At 43.9% G+C, this 17,777-nt stretch overlaps 1 protein-coding gene across 1 annotated transcript; it reads right to left on the bottom strand.

Annotated features, from left to right (window-relative positions):
• Positions 1 to 1,892: 1,892 nt before the first annotated feature.
• On the bottom strand, positions 1,893 to 11,213 carry LOC308174200 (coatomer subunit delta-like; the record flags this gene model as incomplete). The annotated part of the gene is made up of 10 exons (XM_080549282.1): positions 10,837 to 11,213; positions 9,522 to 9,785; positions 8,855 to 9,034; positions 7,688 to 7,893; positions 6,752 to 6,913; positions 4,890 to 5,055; positions 4,118 to 4,265; positions 3,767 to 3,875; positions 3,358 to 3,562; positions 1,893 to 1,982 (listed from the first exon to the last, which is right to left on the bottom strand). The coding sequence occupies exons 1-10, from the start codon at positions 10,837 to 10,839 to the stop codon at positions 1,893 to 1,895; spliced, it is 1,533 nt and encodes a 510-aa protein (XP_080405408.1). The 5' UTR covers positions 10,840 to 11,213.
• Positions 11,214 to 17,777: the final 6,564 nt, after the last annotated feature.

Raw genomic sequence — 17,777 nt, 5'->3', positions numbered from 1 at the left:
GGCCAGCAGACCAATCAGAGGCCAAGCTTGGACTATTACTATATTGCTCATACCCAATCGAATTCTCTCATATCTACACAAGTGTCAACGTGATCGAGAGCTAGGGGTTGATTTTGGGAGATTCAGGGCCAATAGAACCAAGGTATTCTTCTCATCAATGTTGGTGTGATGGTTGAAAAGCAGAAGAAAGAGATAAATAATACTACATCACTAAGGGTTTGATCCAGAATGATCCAGACTCTTCGCTGCCATCAAGGATCAGATCGATCTTGCAGACATTGAGGAGTAAAGGGGAAATCAGCCAGCTGTATCTGACCCTGGACAGCAAAACATAACTTGGGTCCAGAACATTTAAGGCCATGTCGTGAGCTTAGAATGATAAGGTTCTATCTCCGTTTAGAATGATACGGTTCTATCTCCGTTTAGAATGATAAGGTTCTATCTCCGTTTAGGGAAGTTCAGAGATATTGAGCGTCAACGTTTTTACATTCCATTATGTTTTGTGAGATGGAACCTTTGTATTTTATGAATTACTAACTCAAAAATGTCAACATTTAAAAAAATAACACCACACAGGCATTAATAAACACCTAATGGATCAGATGATGTAAAAAACTCAATTTTGACAAAAACGGAGATAGAACCGTATAATTCTAACGTCACGATGTATCACACAACGACAACTGCTTTAGCCCCAGGACCGCTGGGCAGAGACCAGGCAACCATACTAGTGCCAACTCCGACATCTAACAGATGGATTTACGAGATTGAGATGAGCCAATCAAAAGGGTAACAACTTAACTTCTTGAGGGCATATATGCATAATAATAATAATGAGTGATAGTGATGCAATTATGATTGAAAAATACATAAAGGGAAAAAACAACTCAACTACTTTTCTTGTCTTTTTTCCCAGATCTGGTCCACGTTTAATGCTGGATATATTAAAAGGACATATGGCTGTTGATAGGGGAACCATGATGTAATAAAAGGACATAGCTGTGATAGGGGAACCATGATTGTTAGGGTGGGGGGGGTATAGTAACATCCCCAGAAGAAGCTGTCTATAGCTGGCCATAGACACACAGCACTGACTAGCTCCATTACTGCTTGTCGTTGTTCCTGATATTAACACAGGGTTCCAAACCCCCACCCCTAATACCTACCCCCCCCTATGCACTTGTATATATCAGTGAGGATTGGACAGGTGTAGGCGGCAATAAACTACAAAAATGTATATTGCATTATTTTACATCTTTCCAATACTCTTAGATCTCCATGTGCCGTGTGTGTGTGTGTAGGGGCCAGGTTGGAGGTAGTAGACACCTGAGGAACAGGTTCGTTGTAACACATGGAATGGATAGAGGGAAAATGGTATCAAATTCTATATTATGACATCATTTTCATTCCATAACATGCATTACAATGAGGCTGTCCTCCCGGTTCCTACCTCCACCAGTCTGTACTGGTAGGGGCTGAGGGTTGGTTTGGGCTTCGAGGACACTGTGGTACTATTCCCTAACAACTTAATCAGGACCCTACACACCCACACCATACACCCCCTCCATCTCCGGCCCTCCCTCCCCCCATCATCATCGGCCCCTCCAGTCACCATGTTGTGATGTCACCGCCCCGCCTCTCCCCAGCGGATACAGCACAGTTATTCTCTTCTGGATCAATTTAACTCTTTATATATATAGATAGTTTTTTCTCTCTCTCATACAAACATATAAATACATCAACGTTGCGCTGCGTGGTGACGGGGGCGTGTGTCAGGGTTAAGTCCTGTTGATGTGTATTGTCTCTTGAAAACGTTACACACACGGGGCGGACGAGCCCAGTACTTTTTCTTCTTCTCTCTTGCTGATCATCTGTAGTCTGGACCGCCGCGTTTACAGGATCTCGTATTTGTCGACGACGAATGACGTTTCTGAAGAGAATCTGACGGGGTTGTCGCCTTCGATGTGAGTCACTTTGGTTACCTGAGGAGACGGAGCAAGGCGAGAGGTGATGAGAAAGAAGCTTATACAACAGTTAGTTCCAACCAAGTAATTTGATTGGACAAGAGGCATTCCATGAGTGCTGATATACAGTATAACAGCACTGGGACTTTTAACTATATGTATCACTCCGCCGCACAGATGTTCTACTAAATGACCGTTAATTAGACTACATGTTTGTGTTCAGGTTACTAGGCAACAGTCCATTTGAAGTTCAGTTGCGGAACTATTTTTTGTTTATTTTTATGATTAAATAAACAAACAAATCATAATCTGTTGTCGCTTATTACTGTTAACTAATAAATTGCGCTGTAGAACTGTTGTATAAAAGCAATATCACACTCAAGGTCGTGCTGTTATACTGAATATCAGCACGGCTGTGATTCGGTCGTAGGTACGAGGCTGCAGGCCGAGGCTGATATTCAGTATAACACACTCCCTCTCGTGTTATATTGCTTAAGTGAGAAGCATATGTGACAGGATCTGGTGAAAGAGTCAGGAATCGTGAAGTTGCAGAAACGTTTTTGTGTTTTTCTCAATTCTTCATCACGAAAATGTAAGTGTTGAAGAGCCCACTCAAGAAAAACAAACAACAGTTTTAGGATCACTAATTACTTAATAATTTGTCAGCAAACTTGTTTTGGATTCACTGTATCGTCTGCCATCCTGCTTTGTACTAGGTGAGTGTCAGTGATTACATGTCTTGGAAACAAACTTACGCTTCAGGACTGTTCAAAAGCAAGGACACTGTGATCATCTAGTTGTGTGCTTTTAGCATGTTCATGTTCCATCAGCACGTTGTGAGTGATTTTCTCTGCTATTTGGTTTGAGGTGTACCAACATTTTAATAAACATATCTTCTTCAACAGAAGTCAATGTATGACACATCATTTGAAAGCTTACGATGCACTTTTCATAATCTGTAAAAAAAAAAGAAGATGGTCCCCAAATGACCTTGCCCTATTTGGGGACCAAAAAAATACCAGACCCCCGTCACATATAGCCTAGCGAGAAGCACATAGCCTATGTATTGGAAACAGTTTGAGTTTAAGTTAAAAAAATCACTGAGGTTGAAGTAGAGATACTCAAATGTATGTGACCTCAGTGGCCTCTTTCACACCGGCAGTTCCGAACGCCGGTTCACGTTCGCGTGCCGAAACCTCCGAACGTTGGCGCTGTCTGACGAACGAGCCCGTGTTCATACCAGTGTATCGTTCGCCAGACAGCGTCAACGTTCGGAGGTTTCGGCACGCGAACGCGAACCGGCGTTCGGAACTGCCGGTGTGTAAGCCCTAAGTCTGGTTACAAAGTCAATGTTTCTAAGCAACATATCAACAGATAGAAAGCGTGAGCTTGCCTGGATGTCGCAGTAGTTGCCTTTAGACACGAAGGACACGTTGACGGGGAAGAAGTCGTTGGGTTGCCCGGCTACGCTGAACTCCAGGCTTCCGCTCTTGTTGTTGGCGTCGATGACGGGTAGAGACCATTCTAGCACGTTCCGTCTGCTGTCGTGCTTGTACTCTCCATCCAGATCTCCGATCACCGGTGCCCCAACGCCAGACCTGCACCAGGGAAAGGAAAGGAAAAGACAGACAGACACACACACACACACACACACACACACACACACAATATGAAGCGTGCGCACACACACACAATATGAAGCGCGCGCACACGCACACAATATGAAGCGCACGCACGGACACCCAATCTGGACATAATTAACAGCATTTCTGGACACATGTACAGACACATTGCATACTCACGGTATAGGGATGGCGATGACGACATCATTGAGTTCCAGGCTGTCCTGCTGCAGCTCGTACTCTATGTTGACGTCACACCCGGTGGCGCTCTCAGAGGGCCAGCAGTTAACTACAGAGGAAACACCAGTTAACTACAGAGGAATGTTATCTACAGTTAACACCAGTTAACTACAGAGGAATGTTAACTACAGTTAACACCAGTTAACTACAGAGGAATGTTAACTACAGTTAACACCAGTTAACTACAGAGGTCCACACCCTCCTGTCAATCAATGTATGGCCCATAGTCTATGATGTTAGGGTCTATGATGTCATAGAGAAGCGGTCAGGAAGATAAGCGATGCCACTCACTGGTGAGGGGGATGAGCGCCTCGTCTGTGCTCTGGAGCCGCCACTTCAGCACGCCCACATCGTTGTTGAGAGGAAACGCCTTCTCTGGGTTCTTCAGACCGATCACAGAGTCCGTTGTGAACAGCTTCTTGTCCACGTTGGGGTGTGTCTGAGGGGAAGACAACCAAGTTAGTGCCAAAATAGTCAACATGGACAAATAAAGACACGCACGCACGCACACCCCACACACCAGAGTATGTGAGAATAAGTGTTTGGAAAAACTGGCTTATAATAATGTGTTTAAGCTCTGCTCTCCCGCTCTATGTCCCTCTTAGCCACTCCACCTACGTACACTCAACGGTGCCGCCCATTACTTTTTAAAAAGATGTGCTCCTTGACATGGTTATACAAGTTATTATTAGTTATTAACAGTTATTGTGTAAGCTTGATGGTTATACATGTTATTATTAGTTATTGTGTAAACTTGATGGTTATACAAGTTATTAGTAGTGTTATTGGCATGTACGCTTGTTTAGAAGCAAAGATGTAACCCCTCCCTCCCCTCCCTTCCTGTTGTCTCGTGTCCCCCCCCCCCCCCCCCCCCATCTCTGTAATCTTGTTTTCAATCATTGTAAAGTGCTTTGAGTTGCATCCATGTACGAAAGGCACTATATAAATAAAGTTTCACTTCACTTGATGAAATACCCCCCCCCCCCACGCTCCACCTCTCACACTCCACTCAGGCTCTCCATCACACATGCACTCGCTCTGCACCCTTCACTCCCGCACTCACCTGCAGCTGCACTCCCTTGGTGTCGTTGTTGTTGACCATCAGGCGTATGCGTCCCACCTTGTCGTCGGTCACCCTCAGGGTGATCATGCCCAGCAGCTCCATGTTCTGCACCCCGCCGTCACGGCCGCACGTCAGGGAGATCTTCTCCTCCACGCGCAGGTGCACGCTGGGGAGGGACACAGACAGCATCAGCAACACGGCTAACACTTTATCTGGATAGTCATGAACCTACAACGTTTTCCAGGCCTTTTCATGTTCCATGCGTTAGGCCTGGGAGACTACCGGTAGTCTTTACGTTTTTTCCCCAGGGTAATACTTTTTTGGGATAGTCTCCTACAATTCTTTTCAAGAGATGCTACAGGATCTTCATGACTTCTATATCCGCCGTTAGCCCGGATAGTCAATGTAGAGTTTGTTCAATAATCTAGGAACTGAATCCGCACACACGCACGCGCACACACACACTCCAGGGCATGTGACAGGGATGTGATTTTCACTCCTTTTAGAACTATAGGGGCCGGTTTCACAGACAAGGCTTAAGCCTAGTCCTAGACTAAAAAACATCTTCAATGGAGATTTTACATTGAAAGTGTGATTTAGTCCAGGACTAGGCTTAAGCCTCGTCTCTGAAACCGGCCCTAGGTGTTCCACAGCATCCCTTTAAAAGGTGTTAAATTAACCATCAACATTCTGTTCAACTAAATACCCACCAGCCCCTGGCCCTTCCTGTCAAACTGAAGCAGTGGTTCCCAGCCTTGTTTGGCTTGTGACCAGATTTTTCTTCAGCAAAAATGTTTTTGTTTTTTGACAATGTACCGTAATAGCTTGTAATACTATGCTGCAAGTAAATGTTCATTTTAGACCACATTTAGGCTATTTCACATGTACATTATTGTTAGTGCAACAAAGTGAGGATTTTATTTTCCCCAGTGCAGGATATGTACAGGTGAGCTTGTGTTTACACGGCTGCAAATTAATGTTGAACAAACAATGACTCGAATTAAACAATGGATCATAACAAAAGAGCTAAGTAGTCTACAAATATGTGCTCTATCTGGTGAACACAGACCACAGTAACAGGCACAGCTCAGATCCTGCAGCATACTGCTAAACAGGCCACCTCGCTACTGAAGAAAGACTTCTCTATTAATAAGGGAGGTCACACGTTATGGCTCTATCCATGAAAACTATGTACATGTATTATGTATTTCAAAGTTGGGTGGTGTAGTAAGTAGACAGAGCGCATCTCATCTCTGCTGTTACATCCAGTAGTGAACGGTAAAGACAATTTTCCTTGTTGTTATGCTAGTAAATCCATACTGAAGGAAGGTTTCATCATATTTTTTCTCTTTTTGGTAAATGGTAAATGGGCTGCACTTATATAGCGCCTTTATCCAAAGCGCTTTCCAACGGCCTCTCATTCACCCACTCTCACACACCAATGGTGGCAAGCTACCATGCAAGGCGCCGGCCCGCTCACTGGGAGCAATGGGCTTCAGTGTCTTGCCCAAGGACACTTCGACATGTGGCCAGCCGGGGTTCGAACCGCCGATCTGCCAACCTTGTGATCATTAGACGGCGACTCTACCAGGCTGAGACACAGCCGCCCCGTTTTTGACATCTGTTTCTCAGTATCACTTGAAGATGTCATGGGGGACGCATTTGCTGTCGCTATGATTTTCTTGCAAACTTTGCACATTGTTTATGTTTGAGCGTGGGAATGCATGTAGACTGGTCACATGTGGTTGCGTGAATCAACATATGCTGCATTTTATTTGAACTCGATTTTTTATGAGGGGAAGTGAAAATGTAGGATTAGGTTAGTTGTTTTTAAATTGTGTGTGGTGTTTTTTGTGTCTTACCTCTCTACATGGGCAGGAGGTGGCAGGGCTTTAGATGCATCTGAAGGCCTCTTCCCCATGGTCGGCATGACCGTCTCCCCCTCTGACTTGAGCTTGTCCACAAAGTCATCCACCTCCTTCCCCCGGGCGCCCAGCTTCAGAGCTTTACTGGGTCCACTCGGCCTGTGGGGGGAAACACACAACTGTCAATACCTGCCTTAATATACATTTACATTTGACATGTTTGGCGTTTAGCAGACACCTTATTCCAAAGCGACAATCAATACATTTGAATACTAAGCATGTGAATCATCAGTCCACCAGTCGTAGCAGGAAGAGTAATCCAGCTCAGGCCCGGGGCCATTGATAGAAGGACAAACCTTCTTCTATCACCTTCTTCTAAACCTTTTTTCTTTTCTTTTTTGGGGCAATGGGGGGCAATAAAGTTTGTAGGGACACAGTAGAGGGGAAAAGCGGGTGTCTTTAGGAGACGTAGTGGTGAGGGGCAGAAGATGTCTCAGGAGGAGCAGTTAAGGTGTAGCCTGAAGAGATGGGTCTTCAGTCTACGACGGAAGATGGGTAGTGACTTTGCAGTTAATGTGAACAAAGGTTTTAAACCTGCTGCGCTAAAAGCCTAGGGCTTAACTGACTGGGCTCTGTCTGGAGACAATACACATAAGTACAATCAAATTCCAGCCGTACGTTCAGCTACGCATGTTACGGTTCGATTCTCTGTCCCTCTCCCTCGTGTGTGCACTCGTTACCTGCCCCTCGTGGATTTAAAGGGAATGGACGAGCGTAAGAACCATGGTGGAAACTCCTACGCTTACTAATCCAATCCAACGCTTTTCAAAGCAAAAACAGAGTGTGTGTGTGCGTGCACTGTTTGGGAACAATAGAAGAGAATTTGACCTCAGCCTACATTTCTTTTCCTTTCCGTTTTTGGAGACAACTTACCTGGCTGAAATGGGAGCCATCTTTGGTTTCTCGGGTTCGACGATGGTGTCTGTGATGATGGAGCCGGAGGAGAGGCTGTTCATGCCCGCGCTGCCGAAACCCCCGTAGGTCGGAGCCTTCTTCCCTGAGCGTTCCGCGTCGCGCCGCGCCTGCTGCAACTCCTTGGCCTTCCGTCTCATCTCTGCCTTGGCTTCTCTCTCCTGGGTCTGGGGGGGGCAGGGGAGGATACAGGGGATATACAGAATCTTGAGGTTAATTTGAAAGTGACAGTTGGATCTAAGTGACAGTTGACACTAGAACAGCCGTGTCTATGTTACCTACTCAGGGTAGATACAGGAATCTTGAGGTTAATTTCAATACCTTTCTAAGACTTTTTAAAGACCCTGTCAATATTTTTCCAGACCTCACCGCCACTTCGAGCTGTAACCATTTACATCAGTGACACCTTTAACTTGGGAGAGGGTAAACAAACGCCTTTAGGCCCCAAGCTTAAACACCAAACTGAACTGGCTAGCCAGTGAAATGACAGAGTAGAAACACGTCATAGGTAGGGAGTGCAGGGAATGTGTAACTATCTATGTTTGTTTTTTATGTTTTTTTTATCATGTTCTGTAAATTAGTTTTATGGTAACTGTCTGTCCTGTCCTCAATCAGGGACCATGATGGAAATAAGCGCTTGCGCTTTATCATGTGTTTTTATCCCTTGGAAACTGTCTTTTTAATTCCACAATAAATCAAATCAAAAATCTAACTATGCATGTCCGTTAATTACGGATTAATCTGATGTTTCTAATCTATGGGTGTCATCCTTTGACTGTCAGACAACGGAGATGATAAGGATTTGTCCCTGTTGTCTGTTGCATGTTTTTTTAAAAGATGTAGTGGGGGCATAAAAGCGATTGGTGAATAGTATCTACTCACTCCTCAAGGTCAAATACACCCAACACCACGCCAGTTAACATAGAGGATTTGAGGACACTAGTCATGTTCGTTGGCAAGTCAGAGGTTCGTAAAATTCAAGACTCGGTTGGAGAACCTCCAACTGTGGGGCTACTGTTGTTGCAACAACTTTTTTGACGTCTGTTTCACCTGTGCTTAATTAACTCAGATCATCTATTAGCATTAGCAACAATCACATTCCTGTAGCGTGGGTTACGAGTGTCCTACCTCTCTGACGGCCCGGAACACCTTCTCCTCGTGAGAGTCCATCTCAGTGAAGGTCCGGATCTGGGCCAGGTTGACATTCTCCCTGTAGCCCAACGCCACGATCTCGTCAAAGGCAAAGATCAGGTCGAAACAATGCTCTGCGATCTCCCCTTCCTCCAGCACGCGGCAGTACTCCGGGATCTGAAGAGAGAGAGAGAGAGAGTAGTAGTCATTGACTTCAAAAGCTATGTTGTTGTTTTTGTTCAATGTTTTCAGAACCTAAACGGTATCGTGTCAAGGAGCGCTATGCTGCTGAGTGTCACATCCGAGTCCAACTCAATCTGTTGAGAAAGTCCAGCTAGCTTACATGCCTCAATCCCAAAATTATACAACAGTTAGTTCCGACCAAGTAATTTGATTGGACAAGAGGCATTCCATGAGTGCTGATATACAGTATAAGTATAGGGACTTTTAACTATATGTATCACTCCGCCGCACAGATGTTCTACTAAATGACCGTTAATTAGACTACATGTTTGTGTTCAGGTTACTAGGCAACAGTCCAGGCCTGCAGCCTCGTACCTACAACCGAATCACAGCCGTGCTGATATTCAGTATAACAGCACTCCCTCTTGTGTGATATTGCTTAATTAACAGACACGATAGTAAGCCAAATGGGTCATCATACCACTCTAGAAAACAGTCTCAGCGTCTCCAGATCTTCCAGGATGTTGCTGTTCTTGGTGGTGATGAGGACCATGTAGAGCTTCTCCAGGGGCTGGTAGACGTAGCGGACGCTCTCCGTCTCCACGAAGGTGTGCTGCTTGCCGGTGTTCATCAGTTTGGGGAAGGCGGCCAGGAGGCCCTCGACTCGCGTCCGGGTCATCTCCACGAACTGCCGGGACACGAGGGCCTTGCCCGCCTTGGTGCACACGGCTGCTGCCAAAAGCACCTGGAGAAGATAGGAAACAAGGACAAAAAACCTAGGTTTAGAAGAAGGTGATAGGAGAAGGTTTTTCCTTCTATCAATGGCCCCGGGCCTGAGCTGGATTACTCTTCCTGCTACGACTGGTGGATTGATGATTCTTCACTTGGTTAGTATTCAAATGTATTGATTGTAAGTCGTAAGTTGGAATAAGGCGTCTGCTAAATGCCAAACATGTAAATGTGAATGAAACAAGGACACAGACACACACTGGGGGTAATACAGGGATGACGGCAAAGATGATCCAAGGAAACAACTGAACTACCCCTCTTTCATAACCGTTCTTCAGCCCTCATCGCCGGGGGAGACTTGTTGTCTAGGTTGCTGATTGGTACTAATAATCAATGAATGAAAACACAACCTCTCTATTGATTGGCTGGCCAGAGGCTAAGTTAATAGCCATAGTTGGGGATTGGCATTTGCAGTTTATACATTTGGGACTTGTAGTTTTAGTTAAATTCGATGTCATTTAAAAAAAAAAAAACTTAAATAGTAATCTCACTGACTTTGGACTTAGGGAGATGTTAATACAAAAATAAACAGCTATCTATCCATCTAAATAAAGTAGCTAGCCAGCTAACACACATGACAGCAAACAGCTGACCAACAATCACAATGTACTCAAGAATAATAATAATAGTAAACAGACATGAGCAGGTTAGTCAATAACATTGTGTTGTGATGACATTGACAGGGTGGCTATGTTTGTCATTGTCAGCTAGTATATTTATGCTAAATGTTGTCAAATTTGATTTCCCCTCTATTTTCCTTCTGGCAAGAGCCAGGGGGGTATTCCATCAACATCGCTAAAAGAAAATCCAGGTTTAGTCTGACAAAGTCTCGCGAGAGTTCCTAAAAATATACAGGCATATTCCGATAAGTCTCGCGAGAAGTTATCAAAAATAAACCAGGATTTTCCTTTAGCGACGTTGATGGAATACCCCCCAGACTATAGCTAGTCGGCTAGTTAATGTTGTGATAAGGCGCATTGCCTTCAGTTCGTCTCTCTTTCTCTCACCATTTTCGGTCTCTCTTTGTGGAAAACGATGTTCAGTCCCCCAATAGCGTGTACTCCAACGCGTTTCAGTCCCTTAGAAAACGTATTTTGTAATTGTTTGCTGTTTGTTAATAAGCTATCCTCTGTTTCCACCTCCAATATGGCAGCAGGGCTGAGCCAGCCACGTCTCACACCGGAAGAATCGCTGCTACGCTGCGTTCGTAAACACGCTCTGGGGGATTCGATCAACACTCGTGGAACGCCTCTCGTCCAATCAGATCACTCGGTCGCTTTATGACGTCGAACCCAGGGTGCGCTCCGGCGCTCTCGGAGAGGATGTACGAACGCACCAGCGCAGTCTATTGACAACCTGTCAACACTACTCAGATATAATAATAATAATTTGTACTGTTCTAATAGTCTGTACTTCTGTGTAATCTTCTTCTATTTAACTGCGCAATCGTTGTTCCTGTCCGCGTAGCCTGTTGTCAAGACCTATGAGGACGCACGCACGTCCGTGCACGTAGAGCTGCTGAGCGGTTGCGCCGATTGATGTTCTTGAACGTGATGCAAAACACACCAGACAGAGGAAGTATTTCTATAAGTAATTATAGAATTATATATTATTATTATAATATATAGATAGCTAATATATAGATAGAATAATTATATATATAATATGTATAATAATTATTATATATAATTATAGTAATTATAGTAATAGTATTTCTTCAGAAGTGACGTAGGGCTAAAGCGGTTGCGCGGATTGATGTTCTTGAACTTGATGCAAAACACAACAGACGAGGAAGTCACGTGACCTCGGAGCGGTGGGTGGGGTGATCAGAGGCTGTGTTCGGAATGGCATACTAGCATACTCAATGAGTATATACTGCATACTAGCATACTCAATGAGTATATACTGCATACTGCCTACTAGCATACTCAATGAGTATAAACTGCATACTAGCATACTGCATACTAGCATACTAGCATACTCAATGAGTATATACTGCATACTAGCATACTCAATGAGTATATACTGCATACTGCATACTAGCATACTCAATTAGTATATACTACATACTACATACTAGCATACTCAATGAGTATATACTGCATACTAGCATACTCAATGAGTATATACTGCATACTGCCTACTAGCATACTCAATGAGTATATACTGCATACTGCATACTAGCATACTTAATGGGTATATACTGCATACTGCATACTGGCATACTCAATGAGTATATACTGCCTACTGCATACTAGCATACTCAATGAGTATATACTGCATACTAGCATACTCAATGAGTATATACTGCATACTGCATACTGGCAAACTCAATGAGTATATACTAGCATACTGCATACTGGCATACTCAATGAGTATATACTGCATACTAGCATACTCAATGAGTACATACTGCATACTAGCATACTCAATGAGTATATACTGCATACTAGCATACTCAATTAGTATATACTGCATACTGCATACTAGCATACTCAATGAGTATATACTAGCATACTGCATACTGGCATACTCAATGAGTATATACTGCATACTAGCATACTCAATGAGTATATACTGCATACTGCATACTAGCATACTCAATGAGTATATACTGCATACTGCATACTAGCATACTCAATGAATATATACTGCATACTGCATACTAGCATACTCAATGAGTATATACTGCATACTAGCATACTCAATGAGTATATACTGCATACTGCATACTAAATTCATAATAAGTATGCCAAAACCAGCCGACCGTTTACACAGTATGCATACTGCCTCCCAGAATGCATTTCGCCGGGAGAGGCGAATTTAAACCTCCATTTTCTCAATTTTCTCGCATACTCAAAATCTCGCATACTATACAGTGTGAACGCACTACATACTCAACATCTACATCTAATGTATTATTATATTATTTTTTAATTATCTTTATTACATTCTATTAATGTCTTATTCATATTTTATCAGTTCTCTTTTACCCTTCTAATTCCTACTTAGTTCCATAGCTGCTTATGTTACCAGTGAATACAAGAGCAGGTGATCTCCAATTGATAGCGGGTTTTATTGTGTGGCTCTGTGCGTACAGACAGACAGACACGTAAAATGAGAGAAAATCATTCCCCTTAGGGAGGGGGGAGTGGAGGGAGGGGGGGAGGCAAGGCGGACCCTCTCCGTAGGCAAGGCGAACCCTCTCCGTAGGCAAGGCGAACCCTCTCCGTAGGCAAGGCGAACCCTCTCCGTAGGCAAGGCGAACCCTCTCCGTAGGCAAGGCGAGCCCTCTCCGTGGGCAGGGCGAGCCCTCTCCGTGGGCAGGGCGAGCCCTCTCCTTGGGCAAGGCGGGCCCTCTCCGTAGGCAAGGCGGACCCTCTCCGTAGGCAAGGCGAGCCCTCTCCGTGGGCAAGGCGAACCCTCTCCGTGGGCAAGGCGAACCCTCTCCGTGGGCAAGGCGAACCCTCTCCGTAGGCAAGGCGAACCCTCTCCGTAGGCAAGGCGAGCCCTCGCGGAGAACCAGCTCGCACCTCCTACCGGCTCGGTCCTACTGTCTCCTCCGGCCTCCCCTCCTCCTCCTCCGGCTAACCCTGGTTAGGTTAGGTTAGGTTAGGTTAGGTTAGGTTAGGTTTGTTTATTATTACGATCCCCATTAGCTGCCACCATGGTGACAGCTAGTCTTCCTGGGGTCCACAAAAATAACAATACAAATGAAATCAATAACAACACAAATACAAACAAATGATTACAAAGAACAGACAACAGAGTGTAATTAAAAGAAAATTAAAAGAAAATGGAACGAAAAGAACTAAAACTAAACTAAAGTCAAACTAACCTAAACTCAACTAAAACTAAACTAAAAACTAAAACTAAACTAAAAACAAACATTTTCATTTACATATTAGGTTAGGTTAGGTTAGGTTAGGTTAGGTTAGGTTAGGTTAGGGCTAACCCTGGGGCGCCGGCGGCGACGGACGGGGCGGGAGGTGGTAGGACCGAGGACCCGGTAGGAGGTGCGAGCTGGTCTGCTGGGCAGAGGAAGGGAAGTGTCTGAACAACGGAGAACCTCCGCTATTTATAGTCTGTTTTCGCCCCGTGACGTCACAATCATCACTGTGACGCAATCGGCCCGTTTTTTATCAAAACCACTTTGATGTCTGACTGTCACAACAGAGATGACGTCACAACAGAGTTGACGGGTTGTTGCTGGGGTTTCACATTTGGGTTTTTTCTCCTGACAAATATAAAAAAAATAAAAACATATTTGAGTGTAAATAGGGTGATATTCTGGGCCAGATGCTAACTAGTTGTGATATGACGTGGTCTGGCCGTTATCGGGCTTGTCCGAATTCGTCCAGGTCCGTCGGTGCTTGCTGGGAGAGTATTACCCACTAATTATGGTGCTGCTGTTTGAATATCAAAACTAATTCGCTGTAGCCTATATAATATAAAGCATTGGTGATACTTCAAATATTTGTCCAGAGACAAAGAGAAGAATGGGCTGATTTCGACTAATTTGACTGTGACTGTCTGTGTCTGCCAGACTGCCACTACTCGTATGATGTGACTGTCACTACGTGAGCTTATTGAGCGATATTGAGCGTCAAAGTTTTTACATTCCATTATGTTTTGTGAGATGGAACCTTTGTATTTTATTAATTACTAACTCAAAAATGTCAACATTTTAAAAATAACATATATTTTATTTTATGAATTACTAACTCAAAAATGTCAACATTTTAAAAATAACACCACACAGGCATTAATAAACACCTAATGGATCAGATTATGTAAAAAACTCACTTTTGACAAAACCTTATAATTCTAACGTCACGAACAGACGAGGAAGTGACCTGGGTGGGTGGGGTGATCACACAGCATCAGACACTCTCAGCCTGCAGACAGATGCATCATGCCTTATTCCTGCCCCTTTATTCAATTAAATAACATTAATAACAGTGTTCTGATGGCCTCCATGCCCGGGATTACATGCCACTGACACGGAGAATACCCGCTGGTAACACAGAAACACAGAGATGTCTGGAGAGACAAGTTCACAGGTAGGAACCTCACAGCTAAAACAGGCTATTACATTCATTCTGCATGGAAGCACATGCGCCATTTTCACATCCCCACCCCCCTCGGGCTGATTGGCTTATGAGATGTCAATCTGCGCCTTCCAGCTCAGCGATTGGAGGATATAGGACCTGAATTCTGAAATATAGGGTGTGTTCGTAAATACGCTCAGGAAATCTGAGCAATCTCAGTACTCATGGAATTCCTCTTTTTTAGAGCTTTTTAAACCATAACACTGTTTTTTTACTATTTATTTTTTTTAAATGACTGGACTTCTTAAATAGGCACTACGTTTTTATAAACACTGCTATGTCTAGTTGTTTTTATTGTATGTATTAATGTATGTGACCTATGTGTGTTTTTAATGTGGAAACTGTATTCTTGAGCTGCACTTCTGCCTGTCAAAGGAGAATTTCTGTCACTCTGTGACACAATAAAACTATCTGGAATCTGGAATCTTCAAGTTAGTCAATCAAATTACTTGGTCCCTGTATGACGGTGAATCCAGAGCGAATTTACGAATGCACCCTATACTAGAGAAGAGAGTTCAGTTCCCTGTATCCTCCAATAGCTGAGCTGGAAGGCGCAGATTGACGCGTGAATAAGCCAATCAGCTCGAGGGGGTGGGGTGTGAAAATGGCAATAGTCAGCTTCAGGATTTGAGCATGATAGATACAGTTTTGTAGTACTGTAAATGTTATATCACGCTATAATGTTACAACATTATAATGCATGTCTAGGTAGTTATTCTACTTTCTTCTAGCAGGGTTTCTGTGTATTTGACTGACCTTGTCTTGTCAGATCTTGTAGATGCCACACATGATGATATGCATGGAGTTCAGCCTCCCCAACCTCCACTGATGCAACCTTTAGTTCCAGCGACCCAGAGCATTGCTGTTACATCTCCATGGTTCAACTTCAACAGCCAGGGAAAGTTAGTTTTATATTGGATAGGCCTATTTGTTGGATATTCGGGTTTCTCTCTTCAATAGTCCTTGCTTAGAGTCTTAAACCCAGGGTGTTTAATTTATGTAGAGTATCATTTTTATAGACATATCACCCTGGGGGTTTAAGAGCAATTGAAGAGAGAAAAAACCCTGAATATCCAATATAAAACTAACATGACGTAGGTTAGTTCAACTTCAACCACTTCATAAACTAACTGTCAGAAACGTACCCCTAAACCATTCATTCAATGATGTCCTCAAACACATAGTACCAGTGGCGGACTCAGGCTGTTTGAAGGGCAGGGGGGGGGGGGCGAAAAGAAAAAAAGGGCACCTACTGCACAACATGGGACCCCATCAGTGCACATGGTCAAGTTTAGACCATTGGAAGGGCAGCCAATAGGGCACATCCTCTAATTTTGCCACTCAAAAGGGCATTTTTGACACTCAAAAGGGCACTTAAGAGAGACGTTTTTCAACCGTGGGGGCACATGGTCAAGTTTAGACCATTGGAAGGGCAGCCAATAGGGCACATCCTCTCATTTTGCCACTCAAAGGGGCATTTTTGACACTCAAAAGGGCACTTAAGAGAGACGTTTTTCAACCGTGGGGGCACCAGGAGGGGCAGTCGCCCCCCCTGCCCCCAGTGCCCCCCCTGAGTCCGCCAGTGCATAGTACACAGCCTGTAAGCCTACACAGCTAGCTCGGCCTATGTATTTCATTTAAAAACCACATGAAACAGACGTCTGACCATAACCAACCCCTCCCTGCTCGTCATAACGGACACAAGAAGCAGTCTTATCAGCCCAACCCAGAGAGGTAGGGGTGGGTCACCTTTAGAGCTGTGGTTGGTTGGAGACAGACTGTGGTTCAGTGTTATAGCATGTTATCTGAAGGCAGTCGTATGACCTCGCCTCCTCATAGACATAGCAGACAGACATACAGCTCTGAGGACACAATACAAACTGCTGCTCAGAGTGTAGAGGCTTAACATTCACTGACAACGATGGAGCAAGGACCCTATAAGTATGTCAGGGTAAGTGGACACTGGACAGTGATGTCACCAGTGCTTGTTTGTTGTTTTTTAGTAAGATGTCTTTAGTTGAAAGAGGTGAGAGAGGAATAACTGCCAACGTCCTCAGACACATCTATGATGGCTGAGGAAGGGTGGGGAGGGGGTTGTAGAAGATGGTTGTAATTAATTAATTTATTTTCTGTGTTTTTGTTGTTGTTTTTTTACAGGATGACAATGGGAAGGTTAGCCGGCTCATACGGATCGGAACCAGAAAGAGCCAGGTTGGTAAAATACATGTTGGTTGAATGACAGTCTGTGAAAACATTTTGTCTACAGTTAAAAGACCCATCTGAGAATGTTCATTTTTCACTTTTTTGTTCTTTTGCCAATATTCATATAACCTCATATAACAACATCAAAACATTTGACATATTATTGAGCTTTTTGAATAAGGAGAGAGTTTAGAGGTAGAGAGTTTAGAGGTAGAGAGTTTAGAGGTAGAGAGTTTAGAGAGAGAGAGAGAGAGAGAGAGAGAGAGAGAGAGAGAGAGAGAGAGAGAGAGAGAGAGAGAGAGAGAGAGAGAGAGCGTGGCATTTTATTTTATTTTATTTTTTTAATCAGATGAAGCCTCCTCATAGGGCATGGACGGACTGGAATCCAAAATTGTGAAGTTCATCAATCTCTGGCGAGAGAGGAGCTGCTTTTCTGTATTTAGGCCTAAGTCTAAATTATTTATAGAAAGCATAGCATACAAAATGTGTTGGCATTGCTCATTCACATCGTAATGATCTGAGAAATTTGCTAGCAGAGAACCTGTGTGCTATGGGCTAGCAGAGAACCTGTGTGCTATGGGCTAGGACTATAACTCTGTGCATAATCTTAACTGTGCAGAGGATTGTTCAACTTC

The sequence above is a fragment of the Nansenia antarctica genome, assembly GCF_963989245.1.
Source record: "Nansenia antarctica genome assembly, chromosome: 19".
NCBI lineage: Eukaryota > Metazoa > Chordata > Actinopteri > Argentiniformes > Microstomatidae > Nansenia > Nansenia antarctica.
The sequence above is the reverse complement of the archived record's forward strand: the minus strand, read 5'-3'. Positions and strand labels throughout refer to the sequence as shown.